This window comes from Misgurnus anguillicaudatus, chromosome 11 (genome assembly GCF_027580225.2).
Source record: "Misgurnus anguillicaudatus chromosome 11, ASM2758022v2, whole genome shotgun sequence".
NCBI lineage: Eukaryota > Metazoa > Chordata > Actinopteri > Cypriniformes > Cobitidae > Misgurnus > Misgurnus anguillicaudatus.
The window spans coordinates 16,130,586-16,151,340 of record NC_073347.2 but is presented as its reverse complement, the minus strand read 5'-3'; the positions used below and the strand labels follow the sequence as shown (position 1 = coordinate 16,151,340).

Here is a 20,755-nt window from a genome sequence, read left to right as displayed (position 1 = left end):
TGTTGTCACTTATGTATGTATTACACAATACCCATAAAAAAATGCAATAGCAAGACAACAGCAACACGCATTATTAAGGTCATTTTTAGGCACGCTCTGTACTTTCTGCAGGCGGGTTTGTGTGTTCTTTCATAACATTACATAAAGCGATAAAAGAGCGTCGAAAATTGCTTTTTTATTGTACATATCTGAAAACTTCTTAAGAATAACTTTCCCCAACCCAACTTTGACCATGTTCATTAATCCATAGATAAAGCGTGATCTTAACAAAAGACAACCTGTGCATTTGCGCAGATGTTTGGTTCAGATTATATGAAATGTACATGTAATTGGTAATTGGATCTGCAATCATTGGGTTGACAAAAATTGGTGCATGTAAACATAGCCAGTGTTAGGTTATCACAACAAATCCATATCATGTCACCAGTACTGGTGTACCTTGTTATCTAACATCTCAGCAGTTCTATGATGTATTGCTTAATACAAGCACTGAATCAAAACCATAGTCTCTCTAGAGAACAATATTGATGTGTAGTGTCCTCACAGTATTTTTACACTGTCATTGATTATAAATAAACCATAGTAGTAAGACATATCCAAACCTAATCAGAGTTTACACTGCACTGAGAAACTGTACATTTCATCCAGACCAATCCCCCCCCCCCCCTTCCTTTCACAGGACTCCAGGAAGAATCCGAACAGCTGCTGAGGCACTTGTCTGGACTGAGTTACTGCAAGGTGCTTTTCCTTCTGCTTTTATTGATAATATTACTATAGTTGATGTAAATATGGCTTAAGCATAATGGCTTTCTCTCAGCATGGGCCAATACTGGCCAGCAGACCAAACTCTGACCTCTATTCCACTCTCCCTCAGGTGAAGTTCTGGCAGGGGTCTGCAGGAAGCCATAAGCATGCTAGGCAACAGTAAATATCTAAATGGTCTTCTTTCATATCTTTATATACTTCCAGTCCGGTCATAGCTTCATACAGGAGCGTAAATAACTCAGACTTTATCTTTTCACAGAAAAGTGCTGCCTTTGGTATATACACGTTGCTGCAAGGACAATGTATGCCATCACATATAAAACAACAAGGGCTACCCTTTCTTTTAATATTATTGATTATGGATCAGACTATAGATGTTTAGGCAGGTATATGTTTATGAGCTATCAATTGTACCGGCATTACATTAAATTATACAATTTAATGAAATAAAAACATCTAATAGAGTAATTAAGTTGTGCTGTAACTGTAGAGCACCTGTCAGTCTTTTTAAGGAAGACGCGTCACCGCGCCACCATGTTTTCAACACCTCGCACGTATTTTAATTTCACTTTAATTGCAATGAAAAGGTTATTAGTCAGTAATTGAAATTCCTTTTTTCACAAATGTCAGATTAGTCATTTTATTGTTTTTTTAACAAATTTGACTGTCTTTCGCTGCAAAACCCTCTAAGTGCAGGCAAGCTTTTTTGGCCAAAACCTCTACTTCTAAAATAAATTAACTTCTTTGGACAGTACATAGTAAGCAGTTGCAAAATCACTAAAGATGCACCTACAAATATTGGAAATGATGATAGTCAGAATGTAAAAATAAAGAAACGGAACCACACATTAGCAGTTGCTGTGATCCATTTCACTGACTCATTCGGGTTGTATTGAGGTCCAAGTACTCACAAGTTTGCAGTTTCACAGCGTAATTAGGCTACTTTTAGTACTGTTGCTGTGCACAGCAAAATCATCAGTGTTAAATGTACACTGCTGGTGTTTATATGAGTACCACCAGACCTGGTGGTACCCATATATATACCAGCAGAGTACATTTAACACTCGTGATTTTGCAGTGTGGGCTGTCTTTTGTGTCTGCTGGTTAAAGGGAACCCAATAATGTGATATATAATTAGCCCTGGGAATGCAAATGTTAGCAAACGAATCCTGCCAAAAACGTAGATTTTACACCCCAAACCCACTTTTTTACTGTAGAATCCCAGAAACGCAGTTGGGCAGGTTTTGCTCTGAAAAGTTTGAACTGTTGTTTCACATGCCGTCGTCCAATTCATCTTCCACGCACTTCGCTGAAAAAATGTCATGGCGTTAAGCGAATTCTGCCAACAAAGCTGTATTTCTGAATGGCCATATATTCTGAACATATATTCTTATACGTGATGAGAGCATTTGGTCATATCATTATCTCTTTTTTGACGGAGATGAAGTTTAGGTGCTTTTGCATCTGAGCTCATCACTGTTTAATTGTAGGTTCCAATTTGGCAACCCAGTAACCTAAGTAACCTCCATTATATTATACAACAAGGAAAAATTTTTAGCAAAAAAATATATAATTTTATGTCTGTAATCAAAGTGTGACAGCTAGGCCCAGTCTCCTCTATTCAAAGTGTTAGATTAACCAGTCTCTGAGAGCCCAGAGATCATTCATTACAAAATAGAGAAATTACCTCAGTCAAATAGTCTGAAGTAAATGTAAAAGTCTTTTCCTGTTAATAGTATAGTCATACAAAGTCCCTCCTGTCTGATCCAGTTTTTAGGTAAACTGATAACTGATAGTGACTGAAACATCATGAATTGACTTTCTGCTTTGGAATGGACACATGCAGCCATCCATCAGATTTGTGTGTGCATGTATAATATGCTCATAAGTGTGGCCTGTGCAGTTGGTACTACAGCAATTTATGTTCAATTGACAGTAATTCAACTGTCCCCAAAAAGATCCTCCCTAACAACGCAGCACATCAGCATACACACTCGCTTTAGTACTCATCTGTGCTCATTTAGTCCGTAAACACATGCTTGTGTTTACATGTATGTTTTTCATATGAACACTAAATTCATATTCCGAAATGCATTTACTCTTTTGCAACTATTTAGTAATTTTATAGTAATCAAACACATGTAAAAAATTATATTTATTATTATAGTTTATTAATTTTGCTTGTATTCAATCATACTGTCATTCACACAACATCTATATTTTTTTAAATATTTTTAATTATTAACTTATTACTATAACAGACAAAGACAATATGCTTATTTCAACACACTTTAAAATAATATTGGCATACATATTTAACAATTTTAAAATGTTTGAGTAGCTTTTACTTAAACTAAATATACATTTTTGACAGAAATCTACATAACCAGTCAGTGTCTGACATTAATGAAAATGTATTAAGAAAGTTGCAAAGGAAATACAATTTGTGTACTTGTGTTGTACATTTTCAAGGTTGTTTTGCACATTAAATATATTTATTGCTAAAATTAAAGTACATTTATATCTATGAGGTGTGGTCCTGTAGTGTTTCTTTTTCAGTTTTTTTCCTCCATGTCAGCAGATGATAAATGGGTAGTGTTAAAAGATGGAAACTATAAAAAGAAGTAAATATAGACTTTACTAATGCTATAACACACATATACACAAAATACATGTCTGAATACTCTCACTACTTTGACATATTTTGTCTACAAGTGCAAAACAGCCCAACCATCAAAAATTTCGCGCTCTCGGTCACCTTGGTGTTGATGGAAACTAATGCTGACCTGGAGAAGTGCAAAGGCAAGAAAATAATCTAAGGCAAGTAATGTGAACACATGTTCCTACTTTTCAAAACCATTTATGTTCAAATAGAAAAAAGCTCTTGGTGGAAAAAGCCTCTCCTCCCAACATAACTAATCAACCAGCAGTCAATTTTTAAAGATCGAGTCAATTCAAATCTTAGCTGACATATTGAAAAGTCTTATGCAATAAGTAATCTTATAAATTATTTTGGTAGATCTTATTAATACATAACAATCCGTTTTTCATGTGAATGTGTAAGCTTAAATTTTTAATATTGTATGAAATATTAATTTTAAAATGTTAATATATTGCTTTAACATGAGAATCTGTATTTATTATACACACTTCTATCTAAAATGCAATTCACATAATCTTTAAAATGTGGTTTCATATCGATTTCCTATAGTTATTAGTCAAATTGTTGCTTTTTTGATACAGACACTTGTGATCTGGGATGGCTTTTGGGACAGAACATATAGTTGCACAAGCTAATACTCAATGTATAACTGAGCTAAAACAAATGTAAAGAGTTTTTATATCAATGTATAACACATAATCTGGACACTAATGTCACATTATTTATTACACTATTGATGCAGTCTGGTAATATACTATAGACCTAAAAAGGTATTCATGTTTTGATCACACTTGTACAGTAAATCTGCACAACCTGTTAAATGTCCGTTTGTTTTAGGCTTAATCTTAGTCACTGTCATATGACAGCAATTATAGTAATGATCCTAAGGAAAACAGAAGTCAGCAACTGTACTGTGTCCATTAAACATATACTTTACATTTGAACTGTACATTTAAACTTAACGATATGTTTTTATGTTTTACGTTGTTTGTGCTTATATGTGAGTGTTTCAGGTGACACATGGTATAATAAAAGACAAATCTTAACACAGAAAATCCTGCAGAAAGTAAAGTGTTATTTGTGTACCGCAATCACAAATATTACTGTATTAATTTTAAAATGACAAAACTATAAATGTTATATCTTTCAAGCCTCAAACCAATTGAATGAAATTGACAGAAGACTCGAAGAGTATATTTTATTTTTATTTTATGCCAAAACTGCAATTTTTTTCTTTATTTTTAATTATAGAGAATTTTAATATTTTGATTTCGTGATTATAAGAAAAGTAGACATTTTTAGTTTAATTTCCGTTTATTGGTACAGAAGTTATTATTTTTTTACGAATTACGCTTGGCATTGCCAGCGTTATGAGCAAATGCTTCATGTGCATCTCTGAATCTATTGATTCGTATGAGACATGAGTAGCCTACATTAACTCAAGATAACAGAATAGAAATATTGCCTTGAGACAGTGTTGAGAGCGCAATATAGGTACTGTACAGCAGGCATGCTACATGTCACGCGCAATCCCCGTCCCATGGGAGAGCAAAAGTCAAGCACGTAACAAGGTATAAACAGATCTTTATCTAATACCTTGGTATACAGAAAGTACATGAGTCCTATCAACTGTAGGCTACGTGGACAAACCAGAACGGGTGTAATTTGTTGAATATCACGGATAATCGGTTACGCCGCCACCAAACCCATATTTCCAGAAACGCACTTGTTGCCTAAAGGGCATCCTCGTTCTTTATCAAGAGATTCATTGGTATACATTAACAAATTATTTGGGAACTAAAACAAATTTATTTTAGAGTCTCTATATCATTCGAATGGCGACCAGGAGACTTCATTTAAATACAACGTATTATCTATTCATGTGGAGACGTTGATACATCTCAATATTTAATTACGATGTCTCGTTTGTCTTCCACTAAACCGCACATTGACACCAAACGTCTGGGTTTAATTTTTATCACTTCTCGCTTAACATGACATGCCTGCAAGAATGTAACTCATCAGGTCTTATGGGGCAAGCCGCGTACTGCCGCCACCCTGCGCTTTTTAGAGAGGAAAAAACATCTTGCAATAATCAGTCCAATTAGTGGAGGTCGCGGCTGCGCGCTCTCCGGTTAGCTGTGGGAGGTTGTCAAAACAGGGGGCGGCTATTAGACGAAACGCGATCCCCATTCATCAGCATTGTAATAATCACCATGCAGACGAGCAGCACTGGTCCTATGATGCTCTGATCAAAATGATCCTTAGAAACAAGCCGTTTACAAACAGTGTCAAGGCGAGACGAGTGCCTTGATTTGGTTGTCACCGACAAGCTTAACAAAAAATGTGTGTGTATGTTCATAAAGTACAGGTATACGACTAACAACGGATTCGTTCACTTTATATAAATTGCATTTAGTTTATCATAATGTAAATCAGAATCAGTTGGTGCTGTAGTTTGTAGGTTTGCCTTTGCTGTTATCAACAATCCTGCAAATTACATACTTGTTGATATAATCTGGATCACTAATGTCAAGGGAACACATAATCAATTAAAGAGATTAAAGTAATCCGTGAAATGTTTACTTACAGCAATTTAGGCGACATACAATACCTTATTTCAGGGAAGCTACTGAAGAGATACATTAATTGTTCATTTGTATTTTATGATTTATAAGAGCAATATCTACACAGTTCGCATTTATGTACAGAATGTTTGTAGTTGTAAAAATACATACAATTAATAATAATAAAATCCCTAATCGATTATTATTATTTGAGTTATGCCATATGTGTCTTTAAATAATTGAGTCAAAAATATTGGTCTTCTTTTTCTGGTAGTGAAAATTAAAAGGATTGCAGATTTAGACATATAAGGGTGTATTTATATGTAGTTTTGCAGACGCACAGTATTACAGAATGATATTAACAGTATAGTATCTTAAATGTATCAATAGTTTGTATCCAAAGGGGTAACATTTAGAAAAATAAACTAATTACATTTTTTACATGACATTATCTTCACATAATTTTACTAGCTTTGCGGTGAAAGCAAAGTTATAAACTGCCTTGCACTATTTACCAGATCTTATATAGCCTAAGCAACTTTGTTAATGAAGCTGGCACGGAGTCAGAGTTTATTTAATTTAATTTAAATAAGACTTGATGATGATTTTAATAATGACGTCCTTTTGGTTTCCGATTAATTTAGTTGAACTCAGATTTCTCGGAACCTTGTTTATTTGTCTCTGAAGCTGAATAAAGTTCGCCCTATGGATTTCATGGCTATTTAGTTAAAATAACTGCGCATTTTATGTATTTAATATTAAACGTGCAAAATCATTAATCAAAATACATATAGCCTATGCTAGGTTTACATATAAATGTACAACTTAAAAAAATGTATGAAAATATTTTGTAATTACTTTTTGACATCAACTGCAATCACTCTGAGTTGTCTTACCAGCAGTAAACGTCCCTCGGAGTGAGTAGTGTCCCTGTGTCTACTTATGGTGTGATACTCAATCGCCGTTCATTCTAATATCCTCTGAAACCTCTAAAAACGACTTCCAACCCTGCTTCACTCCAGTGCCCAAATGTATGAGTTCCAGGCGTGCGCGCTTGAAGAAACATACACCTCGTTTATTCTCAACAACTGCTCAATAATGCATGGCACAGGACAACTGGTCCGATTAAATGCCCACTAAACTTTAAAAGAAAATAAACCTAAAAAAGAACACACTTGCAACACAAGCTGTTTTACCTCTGACAGAACTAATACTATTTTATAACCAATAACAATTTACGGTAAAAACTTTGTGTAAAGTTTCAGATAGTTTAAAAACATATATATTTTTTGATGCTGTTAACTATTTACAAAGTTAAACTTTTGCTTAGGTTGCATTGGAAGGGTGGATTTTGCTTATGGCCACTAACACTACGAGTTTGGGGTTTGGAGAGCGTCTGGTGCGCCTTCTGCTCAGCGCTCTCATCTCGACTGCTGCTACCTCACTACCTCACAGATCTGCGCTCTTTGGCTGCTGGAAGTGTCTGTCAAACTCAGGGTAAAAATGTATTATACAGGGAAAATCAAGGCTATATTTCTGTGTCAGTGGGCGGGCTTTAAACGAAGGGGAATAATCAGTCAGTCGGCCCGAGGAGCCACCTCAAAGCATATCGGGTTACCTTGAATGACAGCGTAACCATGGCAAATAATTTGACTAAAACTATTGTCTTATCCTCACCATCCACGGGTCAGATAACCAACCAATCACAGTTCACATAATCGCTTTTCTTGCCAGCTTAGAATAATATTATTAAAACAAGCAAGCGAGGTCCGTCTTCGGGAGTGCGTTATGCTGAAACGACATAGAAGAGGTGGTGAGCGACTCGCGCAGGAGGAACAACTTTCTCTCGTGTGCTTTAGATGGATATACGGTGTATTATGTATGCTTGAACGGATCTAAAGTTTTGTGCTTCGCTTCACCGGGAGTGGAATTTGATTTGATCAACTAAAATATAAAAACGTTTAGCGCTTTACATACATTGAAGAACTCGTACGTTTCTGTGAAGTTAGTTATACATTGACAAAAAGTGGACGTTTATTCTTGAGAAACCATGTCTATGCTTCCAACATTCGGCTTTACTCAAGAGCAAGTGGCGTGCGTCTGTGAAGTCCTTCAGCAGGGTGGTAACATTGAACGTCTCGGGCGCTTTTTGTGGTCTCTGCCGGCCTGCGAACATCTCCACAAGAACGAAAGTGTTCTCAAAGCAAAAGCCGTGGTCGCTTTTCACAGGGGAAATTTCAGAGAGCTTTATAAGATTCTCGAGAGCCACCAGTTCTCTCCGCACAATCATCCGAAACTCCAGCAGCTGTGGCTCAAAGCGCATTACATCGAGGCAGAAAAGCTGCGTGGCCGCCCTCTCGGGGCTGTTGGGAAGTACCGCGTCCGAAGAAAGTTTCCACTGCCCCGGTCCATTTGGGACGGCGAGGAGACCAGTTACTGCTTTAAGGAAAAAAGCAGAAGCGTGCTGCGGGAATGGTACACCCATAATCCATACCCTTCCCCGCGGGAGAAGAGAGAACTAGCAGAGGCAACTGGGCTAACAACAACACAAGTCAGTAACTGGTTTAAAAACAGACGTCAGCGAGACCGAGCAGCGGAGGCTAAAGAAAGGTAAACGTCTATAATCTAGTAATAACAAGATGGATTATCGGTTTAAAATTGAAATGCATTTATTAAATGGCAGTATGTACTCAAAGTTAAGTCAGATGTGACCACAAATGGGCCCAGTCGCACACAGAAATTACATTTTTATTAAATAGGCAAATATGTTTTTTCTAGTTCTGTGTTTGTCATTTGTATAATCTTTGTTAATGTCAGTTTTGTAAAAGGCACGTTTTTTGACTATACTGTCTGTATTTGACTACTCTCATAATGTTTAATAATGCTGTACATGAACATTTAGGCATTTAGCAGACTTATTTTTTTAAGAGCTTTGTAACCCTTTATTCGGAGTCTGATAAGTTAATGCGGGAGTTTCAGGACTTCTGAGAGTTGTCTATACCCATAAATATCTAAAAATGTGCTTTTGAATGTTGTTCTTTTAAAAAGGGTGTCTTGTGTTGCCCGCGGGCGAGATTAGTCGCACGCTGTAACCAGTGTAAACCATTATGTTAGCTCGTACGTTTTCCTAACTTTATGCTTAATTATTACTTCATGAAAGAACCTTTACTTGACATGTTTTGATTGAAAATACAGAGAAAGCAGCCGGTCACAGGGTGCCTAACAGTTATTTTACTTTAGGCTATTTTCAAAAAATACTAATATACATAATTAAAGTTACATGGATCATGTTTTCTGGCATGTTATTAACGCGCTAATATGCAGTAAAATGTCTTAATGTTGACACGAATCAACACGAGACGATTGAAATGGATACAAAGTAGCCTACAGTCATGCACTGATCTAGCTATTTACTATTTATATTATTACTATCTATTTTATGCAAATTGTAATAAAAAATCTGTTTCATTAATTAATTGGTTCAATTTTTTTAAATACATCCTTCACATTTTTATTATTGCAGCAGAATCAAAGCGTTGGTATTAATGAATTATATCATAGGCCTACACTTGAGAGATCTGTATCAAAACACAATCACAGTTTGTTATTACTCCAAATTTTTCACATTAACAATTTACCAGGACAAACATTTAAGCTTACAATACATTTATTTACATATATACTTTCTGCTATTTAACTATATCTAAATCTATCTGTATGTAGCCACTGGTAGCAGGAAGGCCTACATATATTAGTATTATTAGTAATATAATATTATACATTTAAAGAACTTTTTTTTTAGATGCCTATTTATAAATGTGATAGAGCTGCGTGAATTTTAATTTTGGACACATTTTTGTATTTATTTATTTATTTATTTTTGCCAGATGTTGGTCTAACCCTCAATTAAAATTTTTCACAGGGAGAACAACGAAAACTCGAACACAAACAGTCACAACCCGTTGACGTCCATGAATGGAAGTAAAACTATGTTAGGAAGCTCGGACGACGACAAAACGCCGTCTGGTACACCAGATCACACCTCGTCAAGCCCGGCCATGCTCCTCACGTCAAACCCTGGGATGCAGTCCCTTCACGGCCTCGCACCTCCACCTGGTCCCAGCGCCATCCCAGTGCCTAGTGCAGATTCGGTGCATCACCACCACTCATTACACGACACTATACTGAACCCTATGTCATCAAATTTGGTCGACCTTGGCTCTTAAGCATATGGACACTTTAAAAGGAGGCTTGTACATGGACGATTAGCGTAAAACATCTCCAGACACTTAAAATGCGATGAAAAGTTAAGGAATGGACAAAAAGAGTTGTGGATGTTTATCGGCTGACCTAGGCCTACATGCAAAGCTGATATGGAGGGCCTTGAGAGAGGTATTTTTCTAGAATGTAATGCGATGGTTTATTGATAATAAACATGCTAACAAACGTCTTAATTGTTGATATCAACATTTTTTAAATCGTTATTTTAGATTGATCCATGACTCAGTCGCATATTCAGTTTGTTTACATTTTCTTTAAAGAGGCCATAAATAGTTTGGGATTTCGTTTTATGAAATGTTTTTAATACATGCGCATCAAGTATAAAACATAATCTTTTCGTTTTCATTTGTTTTCATTTGTTTACTTTTGGAAAGCGACTGCATGTAAACTTTGGGATCAGTAATAAACTATAAACTCAAACCCATCATAGTTTCATATACCATTTACAATAAAATAAGATGCATTTACTGAGCAAAGAAAATGTTTGAATGGTTTTGATATGCCATAATTTGTTGTGCAGGTGTCTTGATTTCATTGAGTGGGTATGTGATAAATATTTCTGGTAATGTTTAAGAACAATTGCAGACTGTGATATCGATTACAACTTTAAGCATTTGGACATTGAATTATAACAGCGAATGCGAGGATGTGGTTCAAGTTACTGGAGGTCATGTGACTGGTCATAAAGTATTTGATCACTGAAATGGCACCACTAAACCCCCGAAACCTGAAATATGATATTTGACCAGATTTTTCCTTAGGTTGTTATGTTCGAATTCAGAGCACAAACATAAGTGATGCCAGTATTATTATTTTTGTTATTTTCTGCCGTTAAGAAACTTGACAGTATATGCGTGAACAACAAGCGGGCCTGTAACTAATTTTATATTATACTTCAACTTCTGGTACTTCATTAGACCTATTATATAAAAGACGTTTTAACGTTGCCACACAATGCACAGAACAAAATAAAAAAAATTCTGCTTTAATATGCTAAACATATTTTACGTGCTATTTTGCTAAAAACATGATTAAATAGTATTATTATGATGATTATTACTATTGGCTTGATAAAATATTCAGAAGTCAGTTTTTCACCACTGTTTTGATGTGGCAAGTGTTACAATCTGTGTGTCCAGTCGGTGAGTTATGAAATAGTTCCTTGCCACATGGAGGGATTGTAAATTCAAATTGATTCCTGCTATTGATCAGTTTAACAACGTTATTTATCGCCATACCTTGACGTAAAACTATATGGCAAACAATTTTGAAAAAGGCCTGAGACAACCAATATATTTTCTGAATTCAGTGTATATACATTCAGTGTGTTTATTATATCAGTATGTAAATTCAGAAACGTCCACGTGTGCAATAAATTATAATATAAGTTAAGTTATAAATTCACACAATCATAAATGATCTAAAGTGAGGTTTAATTTATCGCTTCACTGCATATTCTTATTTCATCGAGTTTTTTTCTTGTAAATTTGTCAGCGTAAAATCTTGGATCTCGTACATTTAATTATGTTTGTTATAGCAATCGCCTCGTGGTCCTATTCAAAGGCATTTTATTATCAAAATAAGTTTTATTATCAATACTTCAAACAAAGTGGCAACTGCAGGACATAAAAGCCTATACGTCCATTTAAAAGTGCAGATAACGCTGTCGGGTGTCATTTTCTAAATCATAACAAGTGTATGCAACGCTGGAATGTGTTACTGGGTCTCAGTGTGCTTTTGTAAGAGGCGGAGAAGTCGTAAAATATCGGGCATAAGATGTAAAGAAAAGCTCTAAGTGAGTCCGAGCGTTCTCTTGTTATAAATGCAATCTAATAGCCTAAGCTAATGCTGGAAAACATGTTTATGGGGAGATGACTCAATAGATCAAAAACCAGTGGATGATTGTTAACAAGCAATTCTGCATCAATTGAATTCTATCCGCAGTCTCGACAAAACTGCAACAGTGTGCACAGAACAGCATGTGTGCCTGTTTTGTGTGAATTGTACCTTGTGTGTATTTTAATTAGACAACTTCTGATCTTGCCATTGATTATTATTTTTAAGCCTCATCTGTTCAAAGCGACTAAAACTGACACATTGTTTTCATTTGTGTCACATTAAACTTATTATTAGTAGGCCTATGTGGATGAAGCGGCGTAAAACATTTTTTTGGCATCATTATATTTATTAAAACTGGTATAGGCAAATTCAGAAACTGCACAGCATACATCCCTAACAAATGGCGTCCGCACTTTTTAATATATTAATCAATTAACAATTACAGAAATTTGGTACAATATATATAAACATATATAATTAAAATTCATGTAACTATACACATATTTACAATTATTTTATAGACACATACATGTCTGCAATTGAGGAGGATGTTTGAATAAAAATGTCCTTGATAAAACATTTTTACATTTTATAGCTATTCGTAATTCTGCAATTTCATTTTCCTATAAGTTTATGTTTAGTGATATCAAATGATATTCTAAGTTTTCCTTAACAAATCGGTACTATATGTAAATATGTAATTTAACTATTATTAAAATGAAGGAGAATGGGCTATTGTGTGAAGCTATTCGACTGCATTTTAAAACTTTATAATAGCTTTATAATCTACTTTTGACAAGACTGAACAATTGCACCCGGGATGTCATGACCATGGGAAAACATGGATCCGTCTTCTTGATTTTTGTAATTTTGTTACTGTTTATTAATGCAGTATTAATTTGATGAAATGCTGCATAAACTAACAGTTTCGTTTATTTTACGCATCTGTTCATAACCTCAGCATCAGAAAAAACATTGCATTTATCTAAATAAGGCTAAGGGCGTTGTACACTGTAAAATTCCTTGTTGCACTTTTTATTGCATTTTTAAGTTTAATCTGTTGGAAACAACAATTAATTTAAACTTTTTTGACTTGTGATAAGTTGCTATAAATTATAAAAATAAAGTTAAAATAATTTAACCTAATTCAACTTTATTTTTTATAATTTATAGATAGTGCTTACTAGTCAAAAAAAAAAAAAAAACTTAAAAATGTAAGTGCAACAAGGATTTTTACCAAACTTAAATAATGTGTTAATAATAAGAATTTGATGTAATAATAGACTAGCGTAGTCGCAACCATCAAATGATTTAAAATATTTGCACTCTTCATTAAATATGAATGTGAAATTATACAATGTCTATTTATATATTTTACTTATCTGCGAGGTCTCAGTAACGCATTTTAAAGAAACATAGCCTACTGACGAAATTGCATGAATGTGAATGTTGACATTTTGAGCCAAATTACCTATTATTATTTTGCCCTTAAAAAAGAGCAGCTTCAGTGCCTTTAGTGCTTTGCATAAACAGGTATCCTAAAAAAACTTAACATCCTGTATCTTACTGGCACTCAGGTTAGTTCCACTCAGGTTTTTCCAGAATGATAAGTGTATACTAGGTAAGTAACTCAGGTGTCCAAAGCCTAAAACGTATGTGGATGTGCGTGCGTACGCGTACGTAGAGAACTCTTTATGTGTTTGCAATAGACATTGTCACCCTCTAGTGACTGAAAACGTGGTTGCAGGGAAGCTTTTTGACAAACAAGGTTGTCACTAAAACAGTAAATAATGCAATGTAACAGACAAACTAGATGATATCTGACTGTCATTAATTTGTTATTTAATCTCCAGTTATTTATAGTGAAGTAACAGCCTCAATACAATTGTGTGCTGTATAGATTAAAACAAGGAAATAGACACACAGGATCTATTTGGTCCAAATGTATGTGTTAGGCCTATATATCTTTTTAATAAGGATAATTTGATAAAATTATGGTTTATCTAAAACATATAATCATATATGTTACATAGGTTAATTCTAGCCATATATAAATATAGAATAATCATAAGAAAAGTAATCAGATTTGGTTCTAAAATTAATACATTTGGTTGTATTTTTGTAGTTATTACTAGTTTTGTAGTAATTTATACAATGTGTTTATTTATACATTGTTATTAGTTTCATTTAAGTCCTTATTGAGCAGTGCTATTAAAGAATTCAAAAAGCGCAGCTCTCATCTGTCACTACACTGTAAACATAGTGTCAGTGTAATTTTAAAAGATATAATTTTACATGTTAAACTGTGCTAATGTCTTTAAGTTCCTCAACGAGCAATTTGAAATAATATTAAGAAAAATTATATGTCTGCAGACCTCAGTGAGCAGGACAAATGTATTTGTGGCAAAGAAACAAAGGTGTTTGTAGTGGAGAAAAAACCTTGCATGGGAAAAAAGGCTCGGGCCGGAGGTAGATTCTGTAGTCTCTGATTGTAATCAGTGTAGATACTACTTAACTATAAGCTCATTACAGGTCATATTTCAGTTTGATACAATATGATTGATATTAATCAACTGTAAAAGAAATGACCCAGCAAAAGGCCAATTGTTTAAAAAAAAAAGATTAAATAAATGTTGTTTCTCTAATAATATTCTGTAGCACATACAGTACAAAAAAGGTAGAGACAAAGTTAATAACAACAATAAATAAATAAAAATGAATGAGGAAATGGTGCACTCTTAAGTTCTAAAAGGTATCATAAGGGGACCAAAAGGGAACCATTTTGGCTCTATGGTTTTTATAGATAATTTTAATTCGGTTGAGGGTCTGTAGACTAGGACTGCAAGATTTCAATAAAAAAAGTGTGTATCACAATGTGTATCAAAATGGTTTGCAGTGCATGATTTTAATACACTTCAAAAAGTTATAGTCAAAGTTTTAGGTTGATGCAGATAGCAGAAGAAAGGCATTGAAGAAAGAGTGATGCTTGTGAAACATTTGTTGGTTATGTAATTTTATGTTTTTAAATATTGTTTTATAATTTAAATTGATTTTAAAAAGCATTATAGGTAAAAGCATTATCGTATTGCATTATTTAGCAAGAAATTGCTTTTACTTCAATATCAGGCAGCCATGCTACAAAATCTAAAGGACAGAAAAAAAATATTTTAAAGTTTAACTAAAAACATTTTTGTAAAACCAGAAATGTCTTCTATGGCATCAAAACCTTTACAGCACCTTTATTTTTAAGAGTGTGTTTGCCATTCACTGGAATAACTGCTGAGCATCCAAGGAAGGAGTGGCTTTCACAGACCACAAGCAGACCACAGACTGGACTCTTTCGGGAGAGAGGAGTACAATGTTTGTTTTAGAGAAACTATGAGCTAAAACTAATGTATAGCTATATTTTATGAACGCTCAACAAACTGTGTGATTCAGTTTGCTCTACATTATCAGTAGGAGGCATGTCATGGAAGTTAAACAATCACTTGAAGTAAAAATCTTAATAACAAATTAATTAAAAACTAAATCATAATGTTGTTGGTAAGTTTCTGTTGTAAATCAATCGACATCAGTGTTTGTCTTGAAATCCTTGGAGTTGACCCAGTCATGCTTATAATAGTATAATATACAGAAAATTAAATAAAAAGGAAAGCTTTTCTAAAAACATATAATTAATATTTAGAATGTTCAAGCCCTCAACATAGTTAACAGTAGGCCTATCATTTAACAAACAGTTCTTCACAGGCAAATTCTACAAACACAAAGTAGAAAAATTGTTCACAGACGCATCAGAATCTCAAAATAAACAGTCGCATTTAAGCATAGTCTTTGAAAACATGGATCCAGAGTTGGAAGATATAGAGGTGGGAGACAGAGACAAGTAGGAGGAAGGAACAGAATAAGGTATAATAATGAGGGAAGCCGGGCAATGATTCAAGGCAAATCAGTGATTTTACAATAAGGGTTTCAGACAGAAGAAAACAGACACCCACTATACTGTGTATAGTTTGTACTACATCACATATTTTAGACAAATTGTAAGATAAACCCCTTACTATATGGCTCATGACTTGTGATAATGAATATCTATAAGAAGTTCTTGAGATAGGGCACTACAGTATCATACTTTACATTCTTAAAAAAAGATGCAAAAAGAACAATATATGGTTACATTATATTTCTTTGTTTTTATACTTATAGTCTGTATTTTGAAATGATTTAACCATTGTCATTTTACTGTTACTGTAAGCACCCTCTGTGAATATGTAGCTTACGAGAGGTAAGTTATTGTTAATTTATGCATGATATATGATAACAATCCTTTTTGGAACCATTCTGTAACAAATCTTTATAAAACGGTTAGTTCCAATCCTTGATTCTGATTGGTCAATAGGTGTGCTTTATAGAGACAGAGCGCCGTTATGCAAACCTGAAAACCACGCCCACCGGGGGGGAAATCAATCCAACCGTCTCCATTGAGTTTGTATTGCGAGAAGCCGCCTCCTTGTCATTTCTGGCTTATAACAAAAAACTGAATAATGCCTAAAAGCTGCTGTGTGACAATATGTACAGCTAACAAGCCAAAGAACCCAGAAATAAGTTTTTATAAGCTGTCGAGCCGCAAAACCCAGCCTTCAAGGAGAACAAAGTGGATCGCCGACCACGCCTCCCCCCAGTGGACGCAGCTCCACCAATAGAAGCACTATGAAAAGTTGCCTGCATCCACCTGTGTCTTTAAACGCTCGTCTTCTGGGGTCGACAGCTTATAAAAACTTATTTACAGATTAAACTTAAAAACAGAATAATACCTAAAAGCTGCTGTGTGACAAGGTGTACATCTAACACGCCAAAAAAAAAATATATATATTTTTTTATAAGCTGTCGACTTCAAAAAACGAGCGTTTAGACACAGAAATGGAAACAGGCAACTTTTCATAGTACTCCTATTAGTAAAACTGCGTCCAATAGGGGGAAACGTAATCGGCGATCCACTTTATTCTCCTTAAAGACTGGGTTTTACGGCTCGACAGCTTATAAAAACTTATTTCTGTGTTCTTTGGCTTGTTAGCTGTACATATTGTCCCAAAGCAGCTTTTAGGCATTATTCAGTTTTTTGTTATAAGCCAGAAATGACAAGGAGGCGGCCTTTTGCAATACAATGTCAATGGAGACTGTTGGATTGCTTTCCCCCCCGGTGGGCGTGGTTTTCAGGTTGTGACGCGCTGCGCTCTGTCTCTATTCATGATAAAACACTGCTATGACCGCTTCACCCAACGGTTTTATTTAATATTACTGCGCCCTTAGCAACACCCTTAGCAACACATAAACATATAATGAGACAAAGTCTGAGAACAGTTTTTTTTTTTTTTTGAGCTTTCATGTTGTTGTTCGCAGTCAGGGACTATTTTTTCTAGCGGAAGAAATGCTTTTATTGATGTAACTTCATGAAAGTTGCACTAATATTTTTTTTACTTTAATATTGTGTGGTAACCGTTTTATAAAAGCAATAAGGTACGAGAGGATGTGCTGTATCGTGAATAAGTAACGGCTGAAAGGCGTTGTTAGGCACGATTTACTAAATTGTAGTAAACATCCTAAAATTTTGGAAAAACATTGATGAAACAGACATCCATTGTGTCTTAATCAGTGGCGTTAATACAGGTTAACACAGCAAAGGTGTTCTGGTAGCTTTGATTATACAGTATATATCATGCAAAATATCACACACTTTTTATATTAAAATCCATTAAAAATCCCATAAAACGATTGAGTAAAACATAAATTACTCACAATAAAGAGTTTTATTCATGTAACTCTTATGTTCTGGTGGCTTTAACATTAAATCTAAAACAATTGTCTACGATTAAGCTTTATGACTGATGCAACATTTAATGACTTACGCCCCCAAGTGGTAGACAGTGTCAACTTCATTCACTGGGCAAAGCTGAAAAGACAAACAGGTACCTGTATTAGTGGAAAATAACGCTAAAGAGGCTTTGTATGCTACGTTATATGCCTGTAATCTGACTTTACATAACCGATAATAAGACGTGTCATTAGTTCTCTGAATAAGCTTGTGTTGTAGAAGTATTTATATGCTCACTTCAAAAGTTTGGTCAGTTGGTATAGGCAGGTGGGTAGATAGGTTAATAATCCCCTGTGGGGAAACTGGTTTGCTGGAGCAGCCAAACATACCACAGAATATATAAAACATATAGAATACAATAAAATAACAAGAGAAGTTTCATAAAGTATTTGTTTAGATGGCAAAGTAATTCCTGCTGCTGCCTCGTCAATAGTGTATATATAAATAATGCAATTTCCTAATGTTATAAAGGATACATTTATACGTTTAAAAGAATGCATAAGCCTTAAAAAAGATGTTACAAAGGACTGAAAAAATATAGAAACACATATAAATCACGATCAGAAAGAGCTTTATTGCCAAGTATGTTGCACATATAAGGAATTTGTTTTAGCGTCACAGCTTCCAGTAGACAGAAACAACAACGTCACAAATTATACATTTTTGTTTAGTTTAAAACATTAATATTACAAAAGTTATAGATAACGTAAAACCTGGAATATGTTTCAATGAAACTTCTGTTGTGCAAATTGATTGTTTCAAACTCCGAACGCAGAGGACATCTGCTGGTCAAGCACATGTAATTGCAATACAAAAGATTAGATCTTTTTGTGGACAATTGGTCCCCACACTGTAGGTATTATTATTTTAGAAATCACAACTTTTATTGGACACTGATAAAAATGACGATTGGCATGAAAATACAAAGTGGCAATTTAAACATGCTATAATAAATTATTTATATGGTGTTTTGAGCTAAAACTTCACATATGTGCTCTGGGGGCATCAAAGATTTATGTGACATCTTAAAAAAGTCTTGTGCCATGGCCCCTTTAAGTCCGTTGAGCTGTTGTGGTCAAACTTAGGAAAAAACGCTATGCGCCCTCCCAACATTCTGACCAAAAAGAAAGTTTATTAACATGTGACTTATCAACGGTAAACCATCAGTGCAATGAAAACAACAACTTACTTCAAAACACAGGCAACAAAGCTGATGATGATCTTCATTTCATCATGAAATGTTTCAAACGCGCCAATAACAAAAGAACTCGGACCAAAAGGTCGATAAATGTATGAAACCTAGTTCACTGCGTGTGCGGCCTGTCCTTCACTCCCGTGAAGGTCAAAACCAAAAGATGACCAGTGTATATGTAACTTTATCTTAACATAAAAAAAGTCATCAAATTGCTTTAAATTTTGTTTAACAACGCCATTTAAAGGGCATTTTAAAACTCAATATTCAAGGCTGCATGCATGAGTTTACTATAAGAGTGGCAATGTCTGCTTCACGTGTTTCCCCAGTAGGTGGCATACTTACATAACCGACAAACTAAACTTTGCAGCTCTTTAACCTGGAAAGGCGGCCTATAGGCTATATTAAAATATTTTTATTAACCTGAAAATAAATTGTTTTTGGGATGTAAGGCAGAAATAGAACGTGTTGTTGGCTATGTTGCTAAAAATGAACAATGCAGTTTTGACTGACATCATCTGATTTCTGCTAAACGTTGCAACTGAGAAAAGCAGGTGGTATAATTGCCTAGCCTAGTGGCAGGGAAAACTGAATCCTGGTTATAGGCTCGTCCTTGCCGCCAATGTTTGTTCTTTAACAGCATGTGGCTCACCAACTCTGGCCTGTATTCTGTAGTTTTACGTGGAAAAGCTTGCGCTCCAGGGATGCCCATTAAATCTTTAGTGTCCAACTTGGTATTACTGGTGAAACATGAACAAGTAAACCGGGATTCCGTTACGCCCAAGACTGTCTAACTCGATGTAGCACAATGGTAATGCAGTTCAGTGTTCAAACATCATTTGACTTTCATTTGATTAAACATTAATGTCTGTTCATCGTCATCCCCTGGTGTTGAGCATAAACTTTTAAAACACAAAGTAAATGTTAAACATTACATTACAAATATAAAAAATAATTCAAGCATGCATTTTTTTAGAAGACAAAAAATGCCCATGCAGTTTAGCCTTCCCGATGCTTTTTTCGCCACAGAAAGCTTTCACTTTTTGTCCACAAGATGGCGTAACGCGCATATCAGAGAAGCAAAAGCAAAGTGACTCCGTCCTCTTGAACATTTGATATGGGACGCTGATTGTTGAGCTTGGTTTGTGATTGCACGAGTAGCTTTTACGTATACTCTGTTCAACTGCTGCAGGCGTTAAATTGATAAGATCAAGCAACATTGTATTGCTCCCATCTTTTGATTAGGCTAAATGCTAAGCCGGACTGTATAGACTATGCGTAGGCATAACATATAACTAAGCTTTCTTTAAAGTTTGAAATTCTATCACATTATTCATTTTGTTATGTTAAACGCAATGAAAATAAACTACTGTTACATTATCCCATTGAAGCATTATAGTACTGATGCAATGAAGAAAATATGAGAAGCTTAGATGCAAAAGGCTCTAAACGCCACCTCCGTCAAAAATGAGAATGATTTTAACTGAATGGTCTTGACATGTATTATACGATCATCAATATAATTTTGCTCCAAATTAGCTTAATCCCGCCCTTAGGCCATTCAGAAGTAGCCCTACCGG

At 34.8% G+C, this 20,755-nt stretch overlaps 1 protein-coding gene and 1 long non-coding RNA gene across 2 annotated transcripts; one reads left to right on the top strand and one right to left on the bottom strand.

The window, feature by feature from the left end:
* Positions 1 to 3,038: 3,038 nt before the first annotated feature.
* Positions 3,039 to 7,493, bottom strand: LOC129416290 (uncharacterized). The gene is made up of 3 exons (XR_008635249.2): positions 7,364 to 7,493; positions 6,891 to 7,047; positions 3,039 to 3,377 (listed from the first exon to the last, which is right to left on the bottom strand). It is a non-coding gene; the product is annotated as an uncharacterized lncRNA (long non-coding RNA).
* A 279-nt stretch (positions 7,494 to 7,772) lies between these two features.
* On the top strand, positions 7,773 to 10,756 carry six2a (SIX homeobox 2a). Its single transcript, XM_055170583.2, has 2 exons — positions 7,773 to 8,604; positions 9,917 to 10,756. Exons 1-2 carry the CDS (start codon positions 8,045 to 8,047, stop codon positions 10,218 to 10,220), a joined length of 864 nt encoding a protein of 287 aa, XP_055026558.1. The 5' UTR covers positions 7,773 to 8,044; the 3' UTR covers positions 10,221 to 10,756.
* Positions 10,757 to 20,755: the final 9,999 nt, after the last annotated feature.